General features: G+C 45.0%; 1 protein-coding gene across 5 annotated transcripts in view; it reads right to left on the reverse strand.

Moving 5' to 3' along the window:
• Nucleotides 1-14,332: 14,332 nt before the first annotated feature.
• Nucleotides 14,333-25,000, reverse strand: part of LOC143293053 (uncharacterized) — a 12,838-nt gene continuing 2,170 nt past the window's right edge. For all 5 annotated transcript variants that reach the window (XM_076603954.1, XM_076603946.1, XM_076603937.1 and 2 more), the window contains exons 2-6: nucleotides 23,483-23,684; nucleotides 19,515-19,675; nucleotides 18,565-18,761; nucleotides 17,958-18,127; nucleotides 14,333-15,135 (exon numbers count right to left, since the gene is read on the reverse strand). In XM_076603954.1, coding sequence (XP_076460069.1) covers nucleotides 14,767-15,135; nucleotides 17,958-18,127; nucleotides 18,565-18,761; nucleotides 19,515-19,675; nucleotides 23,483-23,653 — 1,068 coding nt within the window. In that variant the 5' untranslated portion in view covers nucleotides 23,654-23,684 and the 3' untranslated portion in view covers nucleotides 14,333-14,766. The remainder of the gene's footprint in view (nucleotides 15,136-17,957; nucleotides 18,128-18,564; nucleotides 18,762-19,514; nucleotides 19,676-23,482; nucleotides 23,685-25,000) is intronic.

The raw sequence follows: 25,000 nt of genomic DNA on the forward strand, positions 1-25,000 counted from the left end.
AACAGAACGACATTGAAAAAAAAAAGAAAAAAAAGAAAAAGAAAGAAATCTTGTAGATCCAGGACTTGAATTACTTGTTCTCTGAAGTCACTTTCTGTCGCAGCTTGCTAACACCAATGTTTGAATTCATATCCCGGCAAGTTCATTTACATCTTGCCAACACTTGTTTTTGAACTCAAATCACTGCTTATATGCAACCTGTTGAAAGAGTTTGGGGTTTTTTTCGGAGTCCGGAGACACAAAAGGTTAATTAGTAGTACATGGCACCCATATGAAAACTTTCACCCCAATCAGACTACATCATCTGGAAACAGCTGCGCAATGACTACATCAGAACACGTGCCGTGTTATAGGTCAGAGGGATCATTCCACTATTTGTAAGACTTCAAAAAGTATTGCAGCTGTGCATTTCAATGCACCCTTTCCTTCAAACGTCTTTGCTATAAATGCTGCCACGTGCATGCGGCAGATGCAAAAGTCTGTGTTAAGTTAAATTGATATCCTGCAGGGGAAAAACCACGTCTGACCGTACGCCACAACCAGACGCCTGAACGTTTGAAGTCACGGTATGTTACGGGTTCCAGACCGAGTTCTGAAAATACGACACTGTGGCCTGTGGGTATGTAACTTTGTAAGAGAGAGAAATGAAGGGGAGGAGAGAGAAGGGGGCAAGAGAGAGAAAGAGAGAGAGAGGGAGAGAGAGTGTGTGTGTGTGTGTGTGTGTGTGTGTGTGTGTGTGTGTGGAGAGAGAGAAGGGGGCAAGAGAGAGAAAGAGAGAGAGAGGGAGAGAGAGAGAGTGTGTGTGTGTGTGTGTGTGTGTGTGTGTGTGTGTGTGTGTGACATAGGTGAACTGGAAAACAACGAGAACAGCTAAGCAAACCTGCTGTCGTTCCAGAATGCCTTTGCAAAGCTGGAGGGAAAAAAAGAAGTGTGGGGGTGGTGGTGGGTGGTGGTAGAATGTAGGGCGGAATGGAGGAGGTGGAAAAACATAGGTATGCTCTTTGTATTTGTGGCAAAGTGGAAGGGTGTGGGGGCGGGGGCGGGGGATAGGAGGGTGTATGCGTATGTGTTTGGGGTGGTATGTAAGTATGTGTGAATGTGAGTGTGTGTGTGTGTGTGTGTACGTGCGTGCGTGCATGCGTGCGTGCGTGTGTGTGTGTGTGTGTGTGTGTGTGCCCGCGCGCACGCACGCACCTGCGTCATACTCGGTAAATAAGATGACAGTGTTGTTTATTTTCTCTTCTGTGTTCAGCTCCCATTCAGCTCAGCAGAATTCATAATGAAAGGTTTCCGGTTTTCTTTCCTTTCATAATCAGTTTTGACATAATCATGGGGGACGTGGGGTTTTCTGTAGATAACAGAATCAAGGGACGGATTATTTAGTTGTACGTATCTGGGCACAAAAAAATGCAGCCTGGGGAAGTTTGAAGATAAGCTGTCTTGAATTGTAATACTCTTTCGTCACAGCAGATTTCTCCATGTCAAAATTCGGACAGAGCACACCGCCATGGTGCATGCTTTCCTTTTCTTTTTTCTTTTTTTTTCTTTTTTTCTGTGTGTGTGTGTGTGTGTGTGTGTGTGTGTGTGTGTGTGTGTGTGTGTGCGTGCGTGCGTGTGTTTTGTTGTTGTTTTCTACGTGTTTCTACGTACAGGTGTGTTTATTTCACTACCAGAGTGGGTTTTTCTTAAGAATGTTGCCAGAGACAACCCTTTTGTTGCCTTGGGTTCGCTTACGCTCGCAAAATGCATGCTGCTCACGGGACTTCCGTTAATTCGTCTCATCCAGACGGGCGCAATAGCCGAGTGGTTAAAGCGTTGGACTGTCAATCTGAGGGTCCCGGGTTCGAATCACGGTGACGGCGCCTGGTGGGTGAAGGGTGGAGATTTTTACGATCTCCCAGGTCAACACATGTGCAGACCTGCTAGTGCCTGAACCCCCTTCGTGTGTTTATGCAAGCAGAAGATCAAATACGCACGCTAAAGATCCTGTAATCCATGTCAGCGTTCGGTGGGTTATGGAAACAAGAACATACCCAGCATGCACACCCCCGAAAACGGAGTACGGCTGCCTACATGGCGGGGTAAAAACGGTCATACACGTAAAAGCCCACTCGTGTGCATACGAGTGAACGTGGGAGTTGCAGCCCACGAACGCAGAAGAAGAAGAAGAAGTCTCATCCGAATAACTGGCGTCCATACCACCACTCAGGGTCTGGTGGAGAAAAAGAAAGTTCTGGTGATTCGTTGATCCCGATCCCTCAGATTCCCTTGTTTCCTATGCGGACCTGTTAGCACCAGACCACCATTCCAGGATTTACCCCGAACAGCAGGACAGGGAATGAAAGGAAGTGCAGGAAAACTATGAATTCCTTTCAAATGGAGTCATCACCCTTTTTTTTTTTTTTTTTTTCTTTTATTCACAGACATCACTTTAGTTTATTCGACCTCCATTGGACTTTAAATACAAAAGACGGCATGGAAAAAAGTCAAGTTACAAAGCACAATATAAGAATTAGGAGGGGGGTGGGGGGTGATCATAAATGATTTGCAACGAAAAAAGTAATTGAAGCCAAATAGCAATTGCGTGAACCTTGCGCCCGGCGGATCTATAAAGAGATGTCAGCGTTGTCTGGCACTGGTTGACCAGCTGACGTCAGCGTTGTCTGGCACTGGTTGACCAGCTGACGTCAGCGTTGTCTGGCACTGGTTGCCCGACTGTTGATAATCATTGAAGAACGGACGGAGTGGACGGAAGAACTACAGTTGCAGAGACGGAACCCTCTGCAAATGTATTTGTATTTGTATTTCTTTTTATCACAACAGATTTCTCTGTGTGAAATTCGGGCTGCTCTCCCCAGGGAGAGCGCGTCGCTACACTGCAGCGCCACCAATTTTCTTGTATTTTTTCCTGCGTGCACTTTTATTTGTTTTTTCCTATCGATGTGGATTTTTCTACAGAATTTTGCCAGGAACAACTCCTATGTTGCCGTGGGTTCTTTTACGTGCGCGAAGTGTATGTTGCACACGGGACCTCGGTTTATCGTCTCATCCGAATGACTAGCGTCCAGACCACCACTCAAGTTCTAGTGGAGGGGGAGAAAATATCGGCGGCTGAGCCGTGATTCGAACCAGCACGCACAGATTCTCTCGCTTCCTAGGCGGACGCGTTACCTCTAGACCATCACTCGACAGGAGAATACATATATCAATCCCTGACACTTTCCTGTTCATTCCTATCATTTGTGTGTTTTCCGTTTCCTTCCCTGTCTCACACGCCTCTTCAGCGGCATCACACATACCACTGTGGCTGCTTTTTCCAAATGCCTCATCGATTTGCAGTCTCGGCTACGGCAGTCCATAAGGAACTATTGATGTCAGGCTGCCCCGAAACCACTCACCACGGGAGACCCTGTACTGCCACCAAGTCACTTTGTGTTTGCTAGGGTCTGTTCCGATTCATCCGATGCATGACGTCACTTAAAAAAAAAATATATATATATATATATATAATTTTTTTTTTAATATATATATATATATATAAATATATATATATATATATATATATATATATATATATATATAAATCTGCTGGTGAAAATTACGGAGCCAGGCTGAGTTAGTATGTGCAGGTCCAATTCACCTATTCCTGTGCCACCACCCTTAAGTTAATGGTTCTTGAATGATTAATTGTTTGTCCTTTTTCGCCAACGCGACGTTCCCGTTTCGCCTATTCAGCCTCTCTTTGAGTTATACACACACGCGCATGCTTACACACACACACACACACACACACACACACACACACACACACACACACACAATCAGTCAATCAATCAATCGACCAATCAATCAATCAGAACATCCACCAATAAGGTACGAACAACAACCCAATCAATAAGATAAGAACAACAAACCTATATCCGTTAAGAGAAATATTCAAAAACGTTTCGAAATATGAGATGTGCCGCAGCAAGAGATGTGCGGTGTGTAAGATGGGATATCATGTTTTCAGTCTTTATGGGACATTTGTATTTCGATTTCCAACACGAAATATCGGTAAGACAGGTGGCTGGTGGTAGGAGCCTATGCAGTGCATATTGTTGCTGGGCAATCCACATTTCAAACTAAGAGGCGAAGGGTGGACGAGATCACGCTGACAACAAAGTAAGCTAGAATTGGGGAAAGAAAACGACGCACTCAATTTCTTTTCCGCATAGACACACGCGCACGCACGCACGCACGCACGCACGCATTGACACACACACACGCATGCATGCATGCCTGCACGTACTCCCACACGCAAAAAACCAAACAAACAAAAAACAAGCAAAAACAAAAACCACGCGCACGCAAACGCACATGGGGCTGGGAGAGGAGGCAAGACATGTATACACGCAGACGTGCTAGCATCCACGTAGAGACTGACAGACCGGAAGAGGGGGTATGGGTAGGGTTAGAGAATGGGAGATTGATGAATGATAGATGACCAAACAATGAGTGAGAGTTTAATGAGCGATAACTGAAATAGCAGGGACGGGGGAGGAGGTGGGGGCGGGGGAAGGAGGAGGAGAGGGAGGCACTGAGCGAAGGATGAGTAGTGACAAACCAATGAGCGGCGATAGATAAGACGGGAGGTGGGGGGGGGGGGGTACTCATTGAAAGATCAGAGAGAGAGATTGATGATCGATATCGATATGTTAGTAAAAGATGAGTGACCGATGAGCGAGGAAGAGAGAGCACTGAGCGATTGTTGACACAGAGACACAGCGAGATAGAGAGGGGGGAGAGGGAGAGAAAGAGAGGAGTGTTATATTTTAGTCGCAACGAAATCTCCCCTCTCTTTTTGAAAAGATCTTTGACGGGCGCAATAGCCGAATGGTTAAAGCATTGGACTTTCAATCTGTGTTCGAATCTCGGTAACGGCGCCTGGTGAGTAAAGGGTGGAGATTTTTCCGATTTTCCTTATGTGCAGACCTGCTAGCGCCTGAACCCCCTTCGTGTGTATACGCAAGCAGAAGATCAAATACGCACGTTAAAGATCCTGTAATCCATGTCAGCGTTCGGTAGGTTATGGTAACAAGAACATACCCAGCATGCACCCCCCACCCCCCGGAAACGGAGTATGGCTGCCTACATGGCGGGGTAAAAACGGTCATACACGTAAAATACCACTAGTGTACACACGAATGAACGTGGGAGTTGCAGCCCACGAACGAAGAAGAAGAAAAGATCTTTGACCATCAGCCCCTGTGGGGAACCTTCCAAGACCACTTCACGTGGGACGCCTCTGGGTCCCCCACCTTCCTTTGGGTTGTTAGACACCGTTATGGGCTGGATACATCACGTGAAGTCATAGACTCCGCTGATTTTGCAATATTCAACCAATACAAACGGGCATATTAAGTAAGCCAAAAGAGAATTTTCTGTTTTGGTCGAAGCAGACAAAAAAGTATTTTGAATTGAATTGAACTGAATTGAATTCACTTACATTTGCAAAATCGTCAGAAGGTTGTTTGCATTCTTATCTGAGCCGATCTTTCACATTGAAACCTAAACCTGTTTTCTCATTTGATTAAAGAGATCCCTGATGCCTATTTTTCTGGACTAGTTTTCTGTCCGATATATTCTTCTTCCTTTTTGGGGGGCAGACGAAGGGGCGGGGGGGATGGGAGAGAGGTAAGGGTTTGGGGGCGGGTGGTGGCCCTTGCCTTTCAGGTCATTGCCCCTTCACAAGGCATGGATGATTATCTTACAGAGGTGTCTGTAGCAGCCAGATGTGTCACCCACCGTGACATGACTTATCAATCACGTCAAATACCCTCCGTCACGGTGATCCGAAAATTGCCCACCCCGAAAAAGTAGCTGCTTTCGGCAAACGAATTGCCAGTGGTCTTCTCCCCCCACCCCCACCCCCACTGCCCTCCCTCCCGTCCCTCTCCCTCCCACCACAAACAACGGGCTTGTCCTAGTTTTGTAATGATTCCCCTCCGCCCACGCAAAAATCCGACCGGCATTGAGAGAGAAAGGCCGTAAAACAGAACAAGGGTACAGTTACTAAGGACAAGAAACTGCACTTCACCCTGTCAAGAACTAACTAACGAGATGAGATTAACCGACTTCGTAGACACAACAAGACCGCCTCCACAACAAACACTTAAGCCAAACACGCGACACAATCTGTTGAATGACATCCACTGCTCTTCCTCACTTGTCTCCGACCCCCCACCCCCACGACGACCCCCCTCCATTCTCTTCTATCTATTGTTCCCTTGCTATTGTTTCACAATAATGATAGTAATTGCATTTCGATCTGTCAGTTTCATTTCGATCAGACAGATGCTCTGTGTACGCACGGTATAATATGTTAAACCTTTGTTGGCAGCTTTAGAAAATCATTGTACGGTTAAAAGAAATTATCTCATTAAAAACCCCGAAGTTGTAAGCGATGTCCCAGTGGTAGAATGTTACGAAAACATATTGAAATGACATTTAACAACACCCACCCACCTTTCAAAACTCGGAACTATGTTGCGCACAACGACTTACCGTCACCACTAGATATGTAAATGTTTTCATCCACATCGGCCACCTACAACCCCAGTGACGGGTTTGATGGTATACATACCTTGCACATTTCAAACATTAAAAAAAAAAAAAAAAAAAAAAAAAAAAGTTTGCACAGGAAGGTTGAATATCTGTTCTTCTTTCCACTGTTGTAGTGTTCAGTCGAATAAGCCGCCCACCTAAAAACACAACAAAACAAAACAAGAATGTTGCGCTTCATAGACAAGTGAACATGAGGCACTGTCTCTCTTAAAACCTTCAGCAAACTGGTACTGACAATTATTTCCACCGGAATAGAAATACAGTTTTCGAAGCCGCACCTCATAATTGTTTCAATCTTTTCCTGCACGGGGAATGGACTTTCGCCGCCCACCTCAAGCCCCTGAAAATCCCCAGCAATAATTGCTGCTCTGCACTGTCTTTGAAAGGGTGCACACACCTGCCAAACGGTTGGCTGTTATTCATTAGTGGTGAGATGCCGAGTGATGAACTTTACAAACAAATGATAGCTAACAAAACTTTTTTTTTTTTAAGATTGTAGTTTTATGGACTTTAATACCTTACTTTTTTCAGACACTATTTCGTTCTGTACCTCGGGATTCTCAGTTACGTCCACAAGATATGGCCATCACGCACATGGATGAGAAATGCATCAGGACAAGAAACTGAGAAAGAACGCGAAGAGATATAAGGAAAAAGAACAAAAGATGAGCAAAAGAGATAGAGGGGTGAAAGTGATTGAGAGATTCAAATTCAGATTCAGATCATTTATTCATTCAGAGGCCTTGGTCCTTGATGAAGGGGTAAATGAACAACACACATGATATAAAAACAAAACTTGATGAAAATTGTACCCAACCACGAATCAATACACGCAGAAACCCTGCTGTGAAATGAAGTGGACTATCTTCAGAAGTTACAATTTTCCTAAATTTAAACGCCATGTACAAGAGAGAGAGAGAGAGAGAGAGATGTTAAACAGGTGTCGCAAGTCCCCCCAAATCAAATCCTTACTGCGAACGTCACCAGCGGCCAGATCCCACCTTTGACTCCCACCGCCCCCGCCCCCTGTCATGTGTGCAGTGACGGATCGAAAGATCATTGAAGCAGAAAAATACCCTCGTCCACAAACAAGGCTTCCGGCGCTTTATGTGCTGCCAAAAAGCAAACAGCCATTCAGCCAGCAGAATGATCATATATAACTCTCTCAGGAGACAAACCGATAAACAGCATGTGAGCGTTTCTCTTGTGGCAGTTTCCAGTGTTTGAAAGCCTTTGCTTGTCATATCCCCGTCGAGCAAAGAACCACGCCGACTCAACTTCCACTCCACTGATGAGACGGCTAAAAATGGCCTCGGGCGACTGCGGAAAAGAACTCGACACATAATTGATGAAGGCGGCCGAAATAGAAACGTGTATGGTGTCGCGTGCTTCGACAATGCCTTTCCCTATTTCGTCTCTCTTTTTTTTCACTTTCTTTTTTTGGTGGGGGAGGGAGCGGATATCCATTCCTTTATTCTATGTGTAAGAGAGCGAGAGAATGGAAGAAAGCGGGTTTTGCATGGTGGGGGCGGCGGAGGCAGAGAGATGACACGTCCTTTTTCAGGACATTGTATAAACGATAGCAAAGCTTTGAGGCTTGATTATTCATTTCGCCTGTGGGTTTAGCAGCCTTTTTAAAAGGCTATTTATCGTCAGCTCTGTGCTTTATTTCCGCGGTCTCCATATTCGTAATCGCACATCTGTCTGGCTTTGTAGAGGTATCGGATTTTTTTTTTTTTTTTTTTTTTTTTTCGTGTTGTAGGCTTCCTGTTTTGTTCAGTTACGTGCTCCCGAAACTTCCAGCTTTCATATTCTTTTTTTTATTCAGTCGTCCTGAAATCATAGAGTTCCATCTCCCATAATTTCAGTCTTCCTCTTCTTCTTCTTCTTCTTCTAATTATGAGAAGAGTTACTGGGGCTCCGCATTGAAGAGCAGTTCACCAGGTAGCAGAATGATTAAGACGTTTATCTGCCGATACAGTCTAATTTGAGGGTCTGGGTTCAGTTCCCGCTCTCTCCCTTTTTCTAAGTTGGACTGAAAATCAAATTGAGCGTCTAGTCATTTGGATGAGACGATAAGCCGAGGTCGCGTGTGCAGCACGCACTTGGCGCACTGATAAATAACCCATTGCAACAACAGTTTTATCCTCTGCCAAAATCCTGTTGAAGAAATCCACTCTGATAGGTGCATAATATATATATATATGTGTGTGTGTGTGTGTGTGTCTGTGTGTGTGTGTGTGTGTGTGTGTGTGCGCATAGGTATATCTATATACATACATACATACATACATACATACATATACATATATATATATATGCACGTACCAGCTATATAGTGTGTAGCAGTGCCCGGTCTTAAACTGTGTAACTGCAAGATCTGCTCTTCCACGAATGCCACCAGTTAACTGCCGGCGTTCATTTCTCGCCGAGAGATTTACTTTGAGTGAATGATCGACGGGTCTTCTATCCTTTCTTTAGTTCCTTATGAGAAAAGACAGTGAAAAGTGAAAAGATGCTATCACCAATCCGATCAGTTGGTAGAACTGCGAACCCGAAAGTCCTGGTGGTGTTTCTTCCATCTTTCTGTCCTCTCTTCTCTTTCCCCGTTTTGAAAAAATTTTTTTAATGATCTCGAGTCAGAAACAGAATAGCAGGGCTTCTTTTTTTTTTCTTTCTTTTCCTTTTCTTTTTTTTTTCCAGTCAGTTAACCATTTGAGACTTGATTTTGGTTTAGTCAGTTCAACATTGGGGCTTTATTTCCTCATTTCTTCTTCTTCTTCTTCTTCTTCTTTTAAAAGAACCCAGATTCAAGCTCTTCCGCTGACAAAAGGAAAGCATGGAAAGCTGGAGGCAGTGGGCTGCATGGAAAGACGGTTTCTTCCTTTTCTTCTTGAAGGTGAAAGTGACTTTAACCCTAGTGGCATCTCTCAGTGCAAGTGACGGGTCAACACGAGAGTTAGGGAATGCAGAACTGCGGAGCAAGTGGGTGCTGTGTGCCACACACACCCCCGTATTTGCACTCTCTGTCACTTATACAACCGGTGGGCGAGCGCGCGCGCAAATACACACAGACACACACACACACACACACACACACACACACACTATCACACACACACACACACTGACGCACGTACATGCATGCACGCACGCACGCAAGCAGGCACACACAAACATCAGTCTGCACCTGCCTCCTCCCTTCCACCCTCAGGTGTTCCAGGTAAGGTATTTACTGCCACGGACAGTCAGTGCGAATTCCTGGCACGCTTTGACAATTGCACCCTATGTGGAAAGTACGCGCCATCCAAGCGAGGCCGCGGCAGAAAATGAGTTTGGAGGAGAAGCCGCACCAGTCCGGCCCCCTCTGACCCAACCGGCGGATGTGCCAATGGCCGTACCAGAATGCCAAGGCCTCGCAATAACGATGAAAAAAATATCTTTTAAAAAAAAGGACGAAGAAACATTGTGTTCTATCATCTTCACAACAACATCTTGATTCCCATGACACCTCTCGGTTTCGGGTTTGTATCTGTTTCAGAACATATATAATGGAGTTGGGGTTGTTGTTTTTTACCAGTCGCAGATGTTAGGTTTTTGTTTTACACTGGACACATGACGTCGTACTGAGCACAAGCCTTGCTGGCCATTCTCGTTGTTTAAGACACGTGCTTTCAATTTTGTATTATGGCTGGTATATCTCCTTTCTGCTATTTTAGACAATACCGGCTGCATGCAAGGAAAGTATATCAAGGTACCGAGTATGTCAGCAGTCCATTCCCTCAAACCCTTCAAGGAACTTGTATGACTGTGAAATAAACGGTGGAAACTTCATTGTCAGACCGTGTTCAGTGTGTCCCATCACCGACTGAACGATGCTCATTTCAACTCTCCCTCCAAGTCAAGCTTCAAGCTTCAACACCCAAAACCAGTCGGTAACACGTGACCTACGCCATATCTGTCTTACACAGTCTTGCAACAGTTCATGTCCTCTGTCGGTTCCATCTCGGTCTTTTCAGCCTATATAAATAGAATAGTGAAAACGGCAAGGCAGTGTGAAAAGATTTAATACAGATCGATCAGTTGGAAGGTTGGAGTCCAAACTGGCTTTTATGTGGGTCTGCGACAATGGAAAAGCGCTGTTTTATTGTCATAATTGCAGGAAAAGCCTTCATTTTTGTAATAACAGTTTCGTATTGTAAGTCATGCATATTCATCAAATGTTTCGCACACTCATAAAAAATTGCAACTGAGGATCGGATAGGTACTAAGTTGAACCAAGAGTTATGAATAACATGGTAAGGCACAATGTTCGGCAAACTGTTTTCTTTGTTTCTTTTTTACTAATTTGTTTTTCCTGCGATTGATAAACATGCGGTGCGTGTTATATAGTACCTCTATAACTGGAGAAAGGATGTATGTATCCGCAGTGTCAGTATGGATTAAACTATGGATCTTCAAGTTAAATGATTCATGTTTGCCAGATCGGCTGGTTATGGACTGAAACTGCGAACGCCATAACCGGTTAATATTCTACGTATGTTCCGGAGGGGAATATCTGACCAGGGTGTTGGATGGATGCGTAGCTCACGGTTTCAAAATGTGTTCCACAAGCTTTGACGCCTCCTTAACTGATACTGCAAACCAGTTTCTGTATCAAATTCGGGTGTATGTATTCGTATTCTTTGCCTAGATTTCTTGCACACCGATAGAATAGGCAAGACATGAACAGTTACTGAATGCCCCGCAAGACTGTACGAGATGGGCAGGCCACCGTATCGAAATGTCATCAGGCCGCAGCTTTCCGCACGCCTCTGAGAAGCGGCATTCCATCACTGCTGAACAATTGGCAGACAGTTCTGATAATGCTACTCTTCCTCTCGCTCTGTGACCTACAGGCTGACGGGGCTTGCCGGTACCTCCTCTGGCATTCTTTGGCGGGTACCGTGAAAACGGAAACAGCTCAGGTTCTGATCATCGCCGGATATAGGCCTCATCTGAGACAGCTTGTGACGCTCAGGCTCTGATTCCTGTCCATGTGATCAGGACCTGAGAGGTAGTATCAGGAGCAGACCATCTCGGCATGCAGTCAAGACTGTCAGGATCCAGGCGAGCATTCACGACACTGTCGGCATCGTTTGGGTGTTTCCTGTTCGGACCCACTAGGGCGGCCTGGCCGTGTTGCTTGTGCTGCCTTGATGCCACTGGACAAATGACGCCGTGTTTTCTTCGGTAACTGTTTCCCACTGTTCGGCAGGAGATCGGCGAGTGGCCCTATTGTCCTGAGTTCAGTTCAGTTCAGTTACTCAAGGAGGCGTCACTGCGTTCGGACAAATCCATATATGCTACACCACACATGCTAAGCAGATGCCTTACAAGCAGTGTAACCCAACCCAAAATCAGGCCTTGAGACATCTTCCCTGGTACCAGACTGAGCGGCTTCATTGTGCTTGATGCTCTCTCTCTCTCTCTCTCTCTCTCTCTCTCTCTCTCTCTCCCCTAACAGCTGTGGGGGTAACTTCAGAGGAAGAATACATAAATACCATGTGTTTGGAGAAACTTAATGGGGCAACACCGACTAAAATACCTTGGATCAGAGAAGCTTCATATCCAGAGTACATACATGGGAAACGAACATGAACGCCAAGCGTTTGGGATAACTCTAATTAACAGGGCACATACACATGAACCACACATAGAAACCAGGTGCCCATATACACACAGGAAAGAAATACAAATACCAGACGATGGGGGTACCTTCAAATTCAGGGCACACAAACAGCACACACACACACACACACACACACACACACACACACCAGGCGTTGGAAGAATTTCAAAGTCGGGGAACATTCCCCGCAATACAGACGCAAATGCCAGCTGTCGGACAGTGGCAGAGACAGAGACGGAGACAGAGACAGTGCGCGGCACATTGTGTGCATATAATTAGGGTATGTGTCCTGAAACTGTAAGTTTGGACCGCGATTCAGCAGGTTCTTTTACTTAAATATACCAGCTAACTGTAGACCGTCTGTGATCTGTGTGGGCATGTACACAGAAAACGTACTTTAGTTCCGGGTATTGGTGAAGCTTCACAGTACACATACGCATGAAGACATAAATATCAGGTGTTGCGGTAAAGTCATACAGTACATAAACAGAAACCAGGCGAAAATATCAAGTGTTTGGGTAACTTCATACTCAAGGTATATACAAACGAAACAAACACGGACATGGCCTTTGGATGTGACGAATCGTTTGTCTGTCTCCTCCCACCCTCTACCCCTCCCCCCCCTCCCACACACACACACTCCTTGTATCCCACCGCCCATTGAAGTCTTTATGTATCATATTTGCTTGCGAGGTGGGTGTTTACTGTGTGTGTGCGTGTGTGCGTGTTCATGAGTGTGTGTGTGTGTGTGTGTGCGTGCCTGTGTAGGGCACATTTTGTACCTTCTTTATGTGGTTATATATTCTATTCATATGCGCAATTTGTCGTATTGTCTTGAAATATATGGATTTTGTTTTTTTCCTTTCTCTTCTATGTCCTCATGTGCTGTTGTGCGGTATAATACACTGGTGTTTCATGAGAGGTGCTTGGAGCCCACTATATGGAGAGTTTGTGCCATATGTGTACATCATATTATCATCATAGTATAGTAGTAGTAGTAGTAGTAGGTGTTCGGATGACTTAAAAGTTCAAGGCACAAAAACACGCCGGAACAAATAACAAGTGCTAAAGCAAAGTTACAGTCAGGGTCTCACACAGAGGAAACGGACCTGAAGACCAGAGTTCAGGAATGACTTCAAAAGCCAGCGACACATAAACAGAAATCAGCGACACATCAAGATACAGTTGGCAAAAAGAAAACATGTTCATGTAGCTATAATGTCAGATTCCAACCCCCGTGTCTGGCGTACCAGCACACACTTCTTATCAGCTGAACAGTTGGTTCCAAGACACTGATGGAATCAGGGAAAGCCGAGACAGACAGTTGCATTTTACGAGCATAGTGTTTTATTTTCGCACAGTTGGCAGGATTTAGTTGTAGGCTGCATGACAAGAGATGAAAATGTTAGTGCTTATCATCGTCTTCATTTCAGGAATCTGTTGCCATCAGCATTGCTGGCGTGCCTTTCGCTGTGGCGAGGCCAGAGTTGGTGGTGCCAGTGGGTTTGCTTGAACCGCAGTTTGAGTTGGTTGTTTCTCTCTCTCTCTCTCTCTCTCTCTCTCTCTCTCTCTCTCTCTCTCTCTCTCTCTCGTCACCTCTCCCATCCACCACACACACGTTACAGATATACTCACATATCCAACAAACACACAATTTTATTTGTTTGTTTGAATTTTTATTCAGGCAGAGGCAGAAAGAGACCTTAAAAGCGATACACCATTCCTGCATTTGTTTTGTGGAGGCTACGAAGGGATGCGGACGGGAAAAGAGCCAATCATTTTTTTTTCTAAGCAAGTGATACAGAGATGATATCCGCAACTACAGCATATGGTTGATGCCATTTACAACAAACGCGTCCCAACATATTCCATTTAGTCTATTCAAATTCACAAGAAATCCATTGTCTGCAGGCTTTCTTCTGATGTCAGACTATTACTGTATCTCGGTCAACAGATTGTAACCAGAACAGCCCAGCAAAAATCCACAACCCCCCCCCCACACACACACACACACACACACCCTCACCCCCCTCCCCTCACCCCCCCCCCAAAAAAAGAAAGAAATCTACTACAATGCATACTTCTCCGGGGGGAAATGTGGCCATAAAGGTGGCCATAATTGTTGTATAAGAATAGAAAAGGAAAGGGACGATGTGTGAAAAAAGATTGCGTTGACGTGTTTCACTGAATAAAGGTTTGTCTCCAAGAAGTGAAAAATCTTATCTCTCGACTGGTACTGATTAGAGTTCGTGCTCAAAGTATATATATTGCAGCTACTCTGGTTTATTATTGTTATTTTTACCTTAACCAATACACCTGCGAATCCCTGTACCATTGAGATGACTCAAAATTTGAGTCTGACCATGAACAGGAGTTTCAACACGACACGAGCGGAGTTCTAATGACATGACAGCTGGGTACGTTAGCAAGTTCAAGCAGGAAAGAAAAATGATAAAGGCAGATAATCAGAGCAACAGATATAATTACAATCAAATCACGTCCTTGTCGATCAAAGCGTTGGCTATCTCACACAACCACAACGAAATCTCAGCGCTCTGGTCCAGGCTAGCCATGGGGCCCAGTTCTCGTAGCATATCGCCCTCGCTCGTCTGCAGCGAGAGCAGGTGCTTGACGCACCTGGCGCACATCTGGCGGTACTTGTCCTTGCCTGTCGCCATGGCCACCAGACACGCCCCCCATGCTGCCTTGTGGCTGAGGAAGTTGGTGTAGAAGCCATCATGGCAGGTGAGGAGGAAGTCCAGGATCTTCTCTGCCGTGTGCAGGTACTTCCCCTGGCCGGTGGCTTGGTACAGGTGGTGCAGGAAGTACACCGGGTAGCCCAGTTGGTAGAAACACTCCTGTTTGATTGATCAACCACCCGTACTGGCATGCACATTCATGAATAAGAATAGACCAGAAAAAGGGAGGTGGATAGTCGTCTTGTTGTGCTTACTTTAAGTACATGGTTAAGGTGTGAAACTTGCACATACACGCGCGCGCGCGCTCACTACACACACACACACACACACACACACACACACACACACACACACACACACATACGTGCACGCGCCCGTGTGCATACGTATAATTTTGGGTGAGAGAGAGGGAGAAAGACAGAGAGACAGAAGGGAAGTATGGAGGAGTTTGTGGGTTAGGTATGGGAGGGGGTAAGTATTGCGCGCAAGCGCACGCGCAAGCGTGTGTGTGTGTGTGTGTGTGTGTGTGTATGTGTGTGTGTGTGTGTGTGTGTATGTGAAGTCAAGTCAAGTCAAGTCAAGTCAAAATGATCTTTGCTGAGGGTAAAAGAATAAGCTTATACAGCTTTTTTTTTACGTCCTGCCCTCAGAAAAAAAGAGAAGAAAATCCAAAGAAAAAGGGGGGGGGGTGAGAAATGGGGAAGTGGGGGTCGGGAAAGGATTTTATATAGAAATAAACAATTACAATAAACACCTTAAAATTCTATCGAAAACAACAACAGCAACAACAGAAATAATACGAGCGTAAATAGCAATAAATATGCATCAATTTATTATGATACCGACACGCTTACGACATGCAGTGCGACATTCTTACATCATTAACTTAAATCAGGAAGAAAAGAGCGAGAGAGAGAGAGAGAGAGAAAGAGAGATGAAAAAGAGAGAGAGAGAGAACACACGGCCGGATAAAGGTAACAGTCGACCGGAGATGGAAAAGAGAGACAGAGAGTCAGAAGGACAGAGAGAGTTTAAGGTTAGAAAGACAGACAGGTATATAGACAGCAGATACAAGGATGATCATATCAAAGCATGAAGGGATCCTATTTTTCCATTAGATATTTTTTAAATGCTTTTTTGAATGATTGCTTCAGACGACATGACTTTAAAGAGGGAGGTAAACCATTCCATATCTTTCCCCCAGAATATGTTAAACTAGATTTATATAAATTGTTTCGGGGTCGTGGAAAAGACAGTTTGTGAGTGTGTCTATTTTCATTCATAACAAAATTTTGGATTATTTTCTTTGGTGCCGTTCCATTCGCTATACTGTGCGTACACGTACATTTGTTAAGTAATAGTCGACTTTTGAGCGGAATTTTTATAGTCAGTATCTGTCACAGTATTAGATTTTAGCTTAATCAGTTTTAGAGCTCTTTTGTGCAAGCGACTGATGTGTTTGAGGTTAGTTTCGCTGGCATTATCCCACAACGTGGATGCATAGTTTATGAGAGATAGAATGTGTGCATGAGAAAATAGTTTCCCAGAATGAAGATTGAGAAAACGTTTAACCTTGCTAAGCTGGTATATTCTTTTGGAAATTCTTTGCCTAGATCAGCAATATGATCAGACCATGACGGGTCATTGTCTATTATGACCCGTAATACTTTATGTGATGTAACTTCTTCAATTGTTTTCCCGTGGATGTATCAAGGTGTAAAGGAGGTATGGATTTTTTTGTCCCTTCTCTCGTTTCGTCACATACATTTAGTTTTGCCTGTATTTAGAGAAATGTGGTTCAACTCAAGTCCATTTGGCCAAAATATCTATGTTGTTCTGAAGATCATTTACAAGTTCATTTGGATTATCATTATTTGACTGAAGTGAGATGTCGTCCGCGAAAATTTTACATGTGCATTGTACATGTAATAGCAAGTCATTTATATACAAGGAAAATAAAAGTGGTCCAAGCAATGATCCTTGTGGTACACCAAATTTTACAGGCAGTAAATCAGACCTGCTAGAACTGATTTCAACCAACTGATGACGGTCACTGAGAAAGGAGATTAAAAAAATTAAAGCATCATTTAACAAATTGTAATGTGTGAGTTTTCTGACAAGATGAGAGTGGTTAATTATGTCAAAAGCCTTGACGAAATCAGTAAAAAGAATACCTGTGAACACATTATTGTTTATATTTGAAAGGCGTGTGTGTGTGTGTGTGTGTGTGTGTGTGTGTGTGTGTGTGTGTGTGTGTGTGTGTGTGGTGTATGGTGTGTGTGTGTGTGTGTGTGTGTGTGTGTGTGTGTGTGTGTGTGTGTGTGTGTAATTCTGCTTTAATTTGCATACTTTCTTAGCGTACTCAGCTTCAGTTTATTTGTTTTGTTTGTTATTGTTTGCACAAATCGATACATATATATTTTGTATTTTTGTATTTTGTATTTCTTTTTATCACAACAGATTTCTCTGTGTGAAATTCGGGCTGCTTTTCCCAGGGACAGCGCGTCGCTACACTACAGCACCACCCTTTTTTTTCTTTTTTTCCTATGTGCAGTTTTATTTGTTTTTCCTATCGAAGTGGATTTTTCTACAGAATTTTGTCAGGAACAACTCCTTTGTTGCCGTGGGTTCTTGTACGTGCGTTAAGTGCATGCTGCACACGGGACCTCGGTTTTTCATCTGATCCGAATGACTAGCGTCCAGACCACCACTGAAGGTCTAGTGGAGGGGGAGAAAATATCGGCGGCTGAGCAGTGATTCGAACCAGCGCGCTCAAATTCTCTCGCTTCCTAGGCGGACGCGTTACCTCTAGGCCATCACTCCACATATATACATGTGTGTGTGTGTGTGTGTGTGTGTGTGTGTGTGTGTGTGTGTGTGTGTGTGTGTGTGTGTGTGTGTGTGTGTGTGTGTGTGTGAATACACATATTTATTTATTTATTTATTTATCTATCTATCTATCTAAATATGTGATGTCGTACATTGGGCTCAGTCGTCAACAAGCGATAGAACAAACGATGGTCCGCGGGACCCTCCTGCACCAGCTGGCCCGTCTCCCCGTCGACGTGCAGCAGGAAGTATTGGTCCAGTGCAGGCTGCTGGTCCACCATCCTCACCAGCAGGTCCCCGCTGCTCTTCGCTTTCTCCACGTCTGTGGAACGTGACAGGGCAAACTGGGCATCTTGGACTTTCTTTTTTGCCCCCCCGCCATCAACCCCACCCTCACCAGCCTAATTTCTTACTTATTTACTTACTACCTATTACGCCCTCTTGCATGTAAAAGACAGCAAAAAGAACCGCCACTTTTGTCTGTTTTAGGCCAGTCTCTAAATGGTACCCCCATGTGTTTCAGGGTCTTGAGTTCTCTTTTGAGTTCTTTTTTACGCACATTTCAATGATGTAACTGATTTTGCTGAACAAAGGTTACATAACCCCCAACAGGAAGAAGTAAAAAAAAAAATAAATTAAAAACAACAAAACAATGACTGACATCCTGGAATGTAAACTCAGTGAGGTGGAAACTCTCCTCTGACAAAGCACGCTTGTCAACAGCAGTCGAGAGATTTTGAGTAAGGAATCACAACTCACCCCCGAAAAAGAGAGCGGCGAGGGCGAGGTGAGCCGTTATGAGGATTCCAACGTCATATCTGCTGCCCCCGCTCCACAGCACAGACCCCTCTGACGTACTGGGGGTGACGTCATAGTGACCGCTGGTGCCGAAGCCCCCGACCTGAGGGTTGTAGAACTTCTGAAGAAACTGCCAGGCAGGGTAGGAGATGTCGAACCTGAACGGCCGACAAATCACTAGAATCTGAACGGCCGCTGCAACAAATCACTAGAATCAGAACGGCCGCTGCAACAAATCTCTAGAATCTGAACGGCCACTGCAACAAATCTCTAGAATCTGAACGGCCAACAAATCTCTAGAATCTGGACGGCCGACAAATCACTAGAATCTGAACGGCCAACAAATCTCTAGAATCTAAACGGCTAACAAATCACGACAATGTGAGCTCTAAGTCACCCCGTTACATGGTAATTGAATCCCAGTCATTCATAAAATTAATGTTCTGATTATTAATCATTTTTTCTCCAACACATAATGTATTCCCATTACCCCCTCCCCTTTATGTTTTTTTTTTTTTTTTTTTTCGGGCTCCAATATGAAATATCGTATGTATGTGTCACCAGCCACTTTGACCAGGACAGATGCAAGGGAGCATCTCCGTGTTCAAAAGGATTACCAGTGGAAGGGAAGCAACTTCGTAAATGTAAACTCGATACCGATTTACGTCCCATTCATGTTACGTTTGTGGACATTAGTGGTGTGGATTCATACCCAATGTGCTTTGGGTTTGGTGCAGGAAGGGGAGGCCCAATCATCTTCTGCCGTTTTAACCATCCCTATCGGAAATTAGGCACCCATTCACCGGCTTCCATGAACAGAACATCAAGTCAAAACGGGGCCTCGCAGTACCCAGACTTTCACTGGTGAACGCTGTGCCGGCGGTCGCTGCGACAGGAATAAAAACTCTTACCTGCCGAGTCTGTGTGCTGCCATGGCAACCCAGGCGTTCATGTAGGGCCAGTGCACGGTCAGTGGCTGGCTGTCGGATTTCCGGCTGTGTCCGGTGCGATCTGGGTAGGACACAAAGTCTCCGTCCTTCTGCATGAAGCGGGTCTTGATGTCGGTCAGTACCTGAAGGAGAACAAGGGATTTGTTTTAATCAAGTGTAATACTGTGGAGCAGAGTAGCAGCCAGGTGATAAAGAGTCAGCAGCATGGGTGAGAGTACTTCCGTATCGTACGGATTTCCGTTCTGACGTTTTGGTGGTTTTTCTCCTGTATTTCAGTTTGTTTCTGTATTAAAACACGTGATTCGGTGAGGCTGCTTCTGGATCCCAGCCGCGGACTTTTTCAGTAGGTCTGTTTAAAAAGTCAGTCCCTCCAGGCCCACCAATGGAAAAGGCTGCTCTCCACACGCGGACACACGGTGTAAATACGACACGTACGCATACACAGCGCACGCAACGCTGAAATATGTAGCTCTGAGCAACAAAGACTTACCCGACTATCCGGGCTAGAATTTGATTATAGTGGAAAGTGTCTTGTCCAAGTTACATCCCCACTCTCTCGGCCATGAGGGTTTCAGGACAGTCGGTATTGGGGATGGTCACCAAAGGCCAGCTATCCCCCAGGGCTGCAGCACTAAGATCCAGTGCAATTTTGACTCCTAGTTTGAGGGTCATAGTTCTTCACAAAAGACTAAGCTGTAAATGATTTCCCATTGATATAGAACGCAAGAACACAAGAATTTTAATGTGAGGTCACCGACCTGTATACATTTTGGGTGCACGTATTGCACACACACCTCAACTAAAATAAAACAGGAAAAACGAAAACAATCCACTTAATACACAGTGAGCTGACTGAGAACAAGTAAACTGAATGAAAAGCACAATGCTGATATTTCTGTTTAGGGCTGATAGTGCTCTTCTCTCAGTCTTAATGCATAAAAAACAAACATTGCAACATCTCTGGTCACATTACAACTGATATGGAGAAACCACTCATAATACAGCTCTCACTTTGCTGTTGGCCCAACTGTAAACTCATGTCAATCTGTGATATAAACTGAGTATTGGGCCATAATGGACAGATCCAATATCATAATGATACTTACAAATACAATGTAATAAGACATAACATATATCAGTACATAAAACAATCTACTAACACACACACACACACACACACACAGAGAGAGAGAGAGAGAGAGAGAGAGAGAGAGAGAGAGAGAGAGAGGAAGAGAGAGAGAGATGGTGGTGTGTCCATCGAGATCGATGATGACCATCGTTGTCATCCAGATGGGGGATGGGGGATGGGGGGAGAGTCATTTTGGATGACTGATGACTTGCGCGATGAGTTTGTTTAAAGTGAAGAGGAGTTGCGCAACGTCGACCTCACTCTCTCGTCCGGGTCCACCAATTTCCAGTGGCAAGACTAAGTCGAGACGACTGGAGGATGAGCACGGATGCAGTGGATGACCAAGATATCCTTTCGGTGTCTCATCTTGCTCTCTGCACTCGCTGTAATCGCCTTCCTCTCCGTTGAACCGATAGGTTTCTTCCGCAGATTCTGCCGGATCCAGACTTCGCATACATGGGTAGACACAACCCGGAGGCCAACTGCGTGTGGCATGCACACAGCACAGTGGAGCTAGATGGCCGTCGGTGGCTCTCCTGAGCCGACGCCCTTTTATGGATCTCCATAAGTGTGTCTAGCCACCCGCCTCACCAGTCCCAGAAGGGAGCGGTGGAAGTGCCGGTTTAGTCGTCGGCAACCCGACCCTGAACAGGTTGTACTGGATTACAGGTTACCAGTAGCAGATCTAATGAGAGAGAATGGACATTCAAATAGCGCGTTTCTCCAGAAATACTGCTCAAAGCGCTTTATATTTCGTTCCTCCCTATCAAAACATTAATATTCCTCTCCACCCGCACTCCCCCCTGCCCCCGCACCCCCTCCACACCCCCTCCCCTCCCCACCCCCTCCCCTCCCCACCCCTTCCCCCCACCCCTTCCCCCCACCCCTCCCCCCACACACACGGAAGCACGTGCCAGAAAACACTCACGCAACTAAACATTGGAAACCACCCACCTACCCATGACGCCCTCCAGAAAACGCATCCCTGCAACACGCACTCAGGCACACACACACACACACACACACACACACGAACGCACAGACACTCACCAGCACCCCGCCACACACACACGGAAAACAGCCTCTTCACAACAAAACATGCACCAAAACCCAGATCACACCAAGATAAAAAAAAAATAAATAAATAAATAAATAGATAAATAAATAATATAAGAAATGATAATAAAAACCTCCTGCTAATGCTGTTGGAAAAGATGTCTTCAGAGCAGACTTAAAAGATTTCAGCGAGACAGAAAGACGCAAATTTTCTGGTAGTTTGTTCCACAATGACGGAGCCTTGAAAGAAAAAAGATCTTTGACCCTGCTGCCTCTTCTTTTCAATAGGGTTTTTCAAAAGGCTGGTATCAGAAGCAGAACGAAGGTGAGGAGTTGAAATGTACACTTCAAGGTGGTCAGAGAGGTAGCGAGGTCCACAGCTTGAGAGGGCAGAAAACGTCAGAGAAGAAAGCTTGAATTCAACTGATTCTTTTTCAAACTGGTAGCCAGTGAACAAAGTGAGGGGAGTAACACGTTCAAATTTAGAGGATCTGAACATGAATCGAAGCAGCATTGTTCTGAACTCTTTGAAGTTTATCCAGTGAAGTTGTTGGAATGCCAACAAGAACAGAGTTGCAGTAATCAATCCTAGACAAAACATATGCACAGACTAACGTTTTGGTTGCTTCCACAGAAAGGTAATGGCGAATAGAACTAATTCTTCACAACTGAAGATAAGCTGATTTGCAAATGTTTGAAATGTGTTGCTGAAATGACAGACTGTGGTCAAGACAGACACCGAGGCTCCGCACTGACTGGGAAACAGGAATGGCAGTGTTGTTAACCAGAAGAGAATGAGGGAGAGACGGGTGGTTCCTAAATTTCTTGGGGCAAGCAAGCAACAGTTCAGTCTTTTCACATTTAGCTGTAGTTTGTTGAAGGTCATCCAAGACTTCAAGTCTGTTTACACTTTTGCATGTGTGTCATCAGTTTATCAGTTTCAGCAATAGAAGCCGACTGATAGAGTTGAGTACCGTCAGCGAAGCTCTCGTGCGAGATACGTATCATACAATCTCAGTAACACAGAAAGGCAAGTGACGAAAAGTCAGACAAGGTTATCATTAAAACAGAACGATTGTGTGTCTGCCAGTGTGTGTGTGTGTGTGTGTGTGTGTGTGTGTGTGTGTGTGTGTGTGTGAAGTTTTGAGGCCTTTCTCTGATTTTTCTCACTTCAACCAGGTGTGACTGGGTATACTTCGGTTGGACAAGGTCAAAGGAGTGGTTTGTGCCATAGCCTTCCAAGGCCATCTAGCCGTAGAGTCACGGTAGATATAACTACCCCGATTGCCTGTAAAAGGACCTTTCACAGTTAGTGCTTGGGGTGAGTCTTGTCAAGGTCTCCGGTGTCGGCAGATTCATGGGAGACTGTCGTTGAAGGGACGTGGTGGTGGTCTCCACTCTGGGGAAGACGCTCTGGCACCGCGACTAAGCCATTATTGTCGTCAGTAGGCGGCTTAGTAGGTGGTGTTCTAAGTACGTTAAATCAGAACAGGCACTACTGAACACCACCGAAGTGACTCAGCAGCACTGCAGGGTCTCCTCTGGTGTGTGGCCTCCTGACGACATCGATGGTTCCCTGTGGACTGCCGGTGCTGGGACTGCGACAAACGAACCCTGGTCTGTGTCAGAATGAGCGGCGTGGGAGTAATGCCACTGAAACAGTACAGATGATGGGGCAGCAAAAAAATAAAATAAATAAATATAAAAGATAAAAAGTTCTCAGTTAGTGTCCCATCGCTCTCACCTTCTGTGCCAGACGACCGTTCCCGGTGAAGATGAGGAGGGTAGGGAGCTTGTAAACAGCCCCCAAATCCCCCGCCACCTCCCCGCTCCTCAGCCTGCCCCCATCGTCCAGCTGACGTGTGAAGAAGGCCACGGCCTTCTCACTGGCCTCACGCAGCTTCTGCAGCTCCATCACTGAGTCGCCTCGGTCGCTTCAGTCACACCTGTGCCACAGAGGTCATGGGTTGGTGTGTTAGACTTACCTGTCATAATGTCAGTACCATTATTGCATGTTTAGGGTCAGTTCTGACAGGCATGTATTCTCTTCCTTATCAATACTCGAGAATCAAGGATACAAACACACACATACACACTGTATCACAAGCTCCACCAGTCATCCCGCTTCAAACCAGTGTTCACACATCATGTTGGTATGTTATACATACCTCTCATTATGCCAATACCTTCATTGCAGATTTAGATAGATAGATAGATAGATATGCATGAACTCAGTCAAGGCCTGACGAGTGCGTTGCGTTATGCTGCTGTCAGGCACCTGCCTCGTAGATGTGGTGTGGCACATATGGATTTCAGTTGTCCGCACGCAGTGACGCCTCCTTCAGAAACTGGACGATAAGCGTTGCCTTTCATTCCAATGTGTCACGGCTCGTGGCATTCATTTGTGCGCGTGTTCGTGTGTTCGTCTCCCTTCCCCTCTACTCCCTTTCCCCTCTCTCTTTCTCCCTTCTTCTCTCTCCCCCTTTTTGCTCCAAAGTTTTTTTTGGTGTGCTCAGTTCAGTGCAGAACTGATGTGTGTGTGTCTTATTCCTTCAAGTTCTGAACTCTTGAGATGAGTTCGGAAGTAACATCGTTTTGAAGGAAGGGTTTTGCTTTGCCTTTGGTGGCGAGCATTGGTAGTAGAAGAGTCGCCGAGCCAGCAAGCGAGCTGTTGGGTGCCCTCTTGGACAGTTGTGGGGTTCGATTCCTGACCCCCTTCTTCCTCTGCGTGGGTCTGTGTTCTGTATAGTTTCTCGGGCCTGGGCCAGTGGTGTGCCTGTTTTCCTGGTGACAGGTGAAGGGGGAGTTGTATAGTTAGTTTGTCCTCGTGGTGTTAGTGTTGTAACTTGTGACATTTGTTTGCATTTTGGGATTGTTTAACGGAAATCTTTTAAATCCAGTAGTTTTTTTTTATTTCTAGATATTTTGGGGGGAATTAATAAGGTGTTAAGTGTGTGTTATTTTGGCATGTATTCAGCTCGAGTTATTGTTTCAATTTTATTTTATTTACAATGAAAACTGTCTAGATTTTCCAAAACATGTTTGCATCGTGTTGGAAATATAATTCGGAGAATGTAATATTGCCTATTTGGGTTTTGTTTCTGTAGAAACCAGTAAGATAAATACTGACACATTGTCGTTTAGGGTTACTTGTAATGACTCTTTCAGTTTGTGTGTGGGCGTAACTCATTATCGGAGAAACCATAACAAACAGTTCATGTCCTTTTGGCATTTGTAGTCTGCGTGAAAGCGACTGCATTGA

This window comes from Babylonia areolata, chromosome 1, assembly GCF_041734735.1.
Source record: "Babylonia areolata isolate BAREFJ2019XMU chromosome 1, ASM4173473v1, whole genome shotgun sequence".
NCBI lineage: Eukaryota > Metazoa > Mollusca > Gastropoda > Neogastropoda > Buccinidae > Babylonia > Babylonia areolata.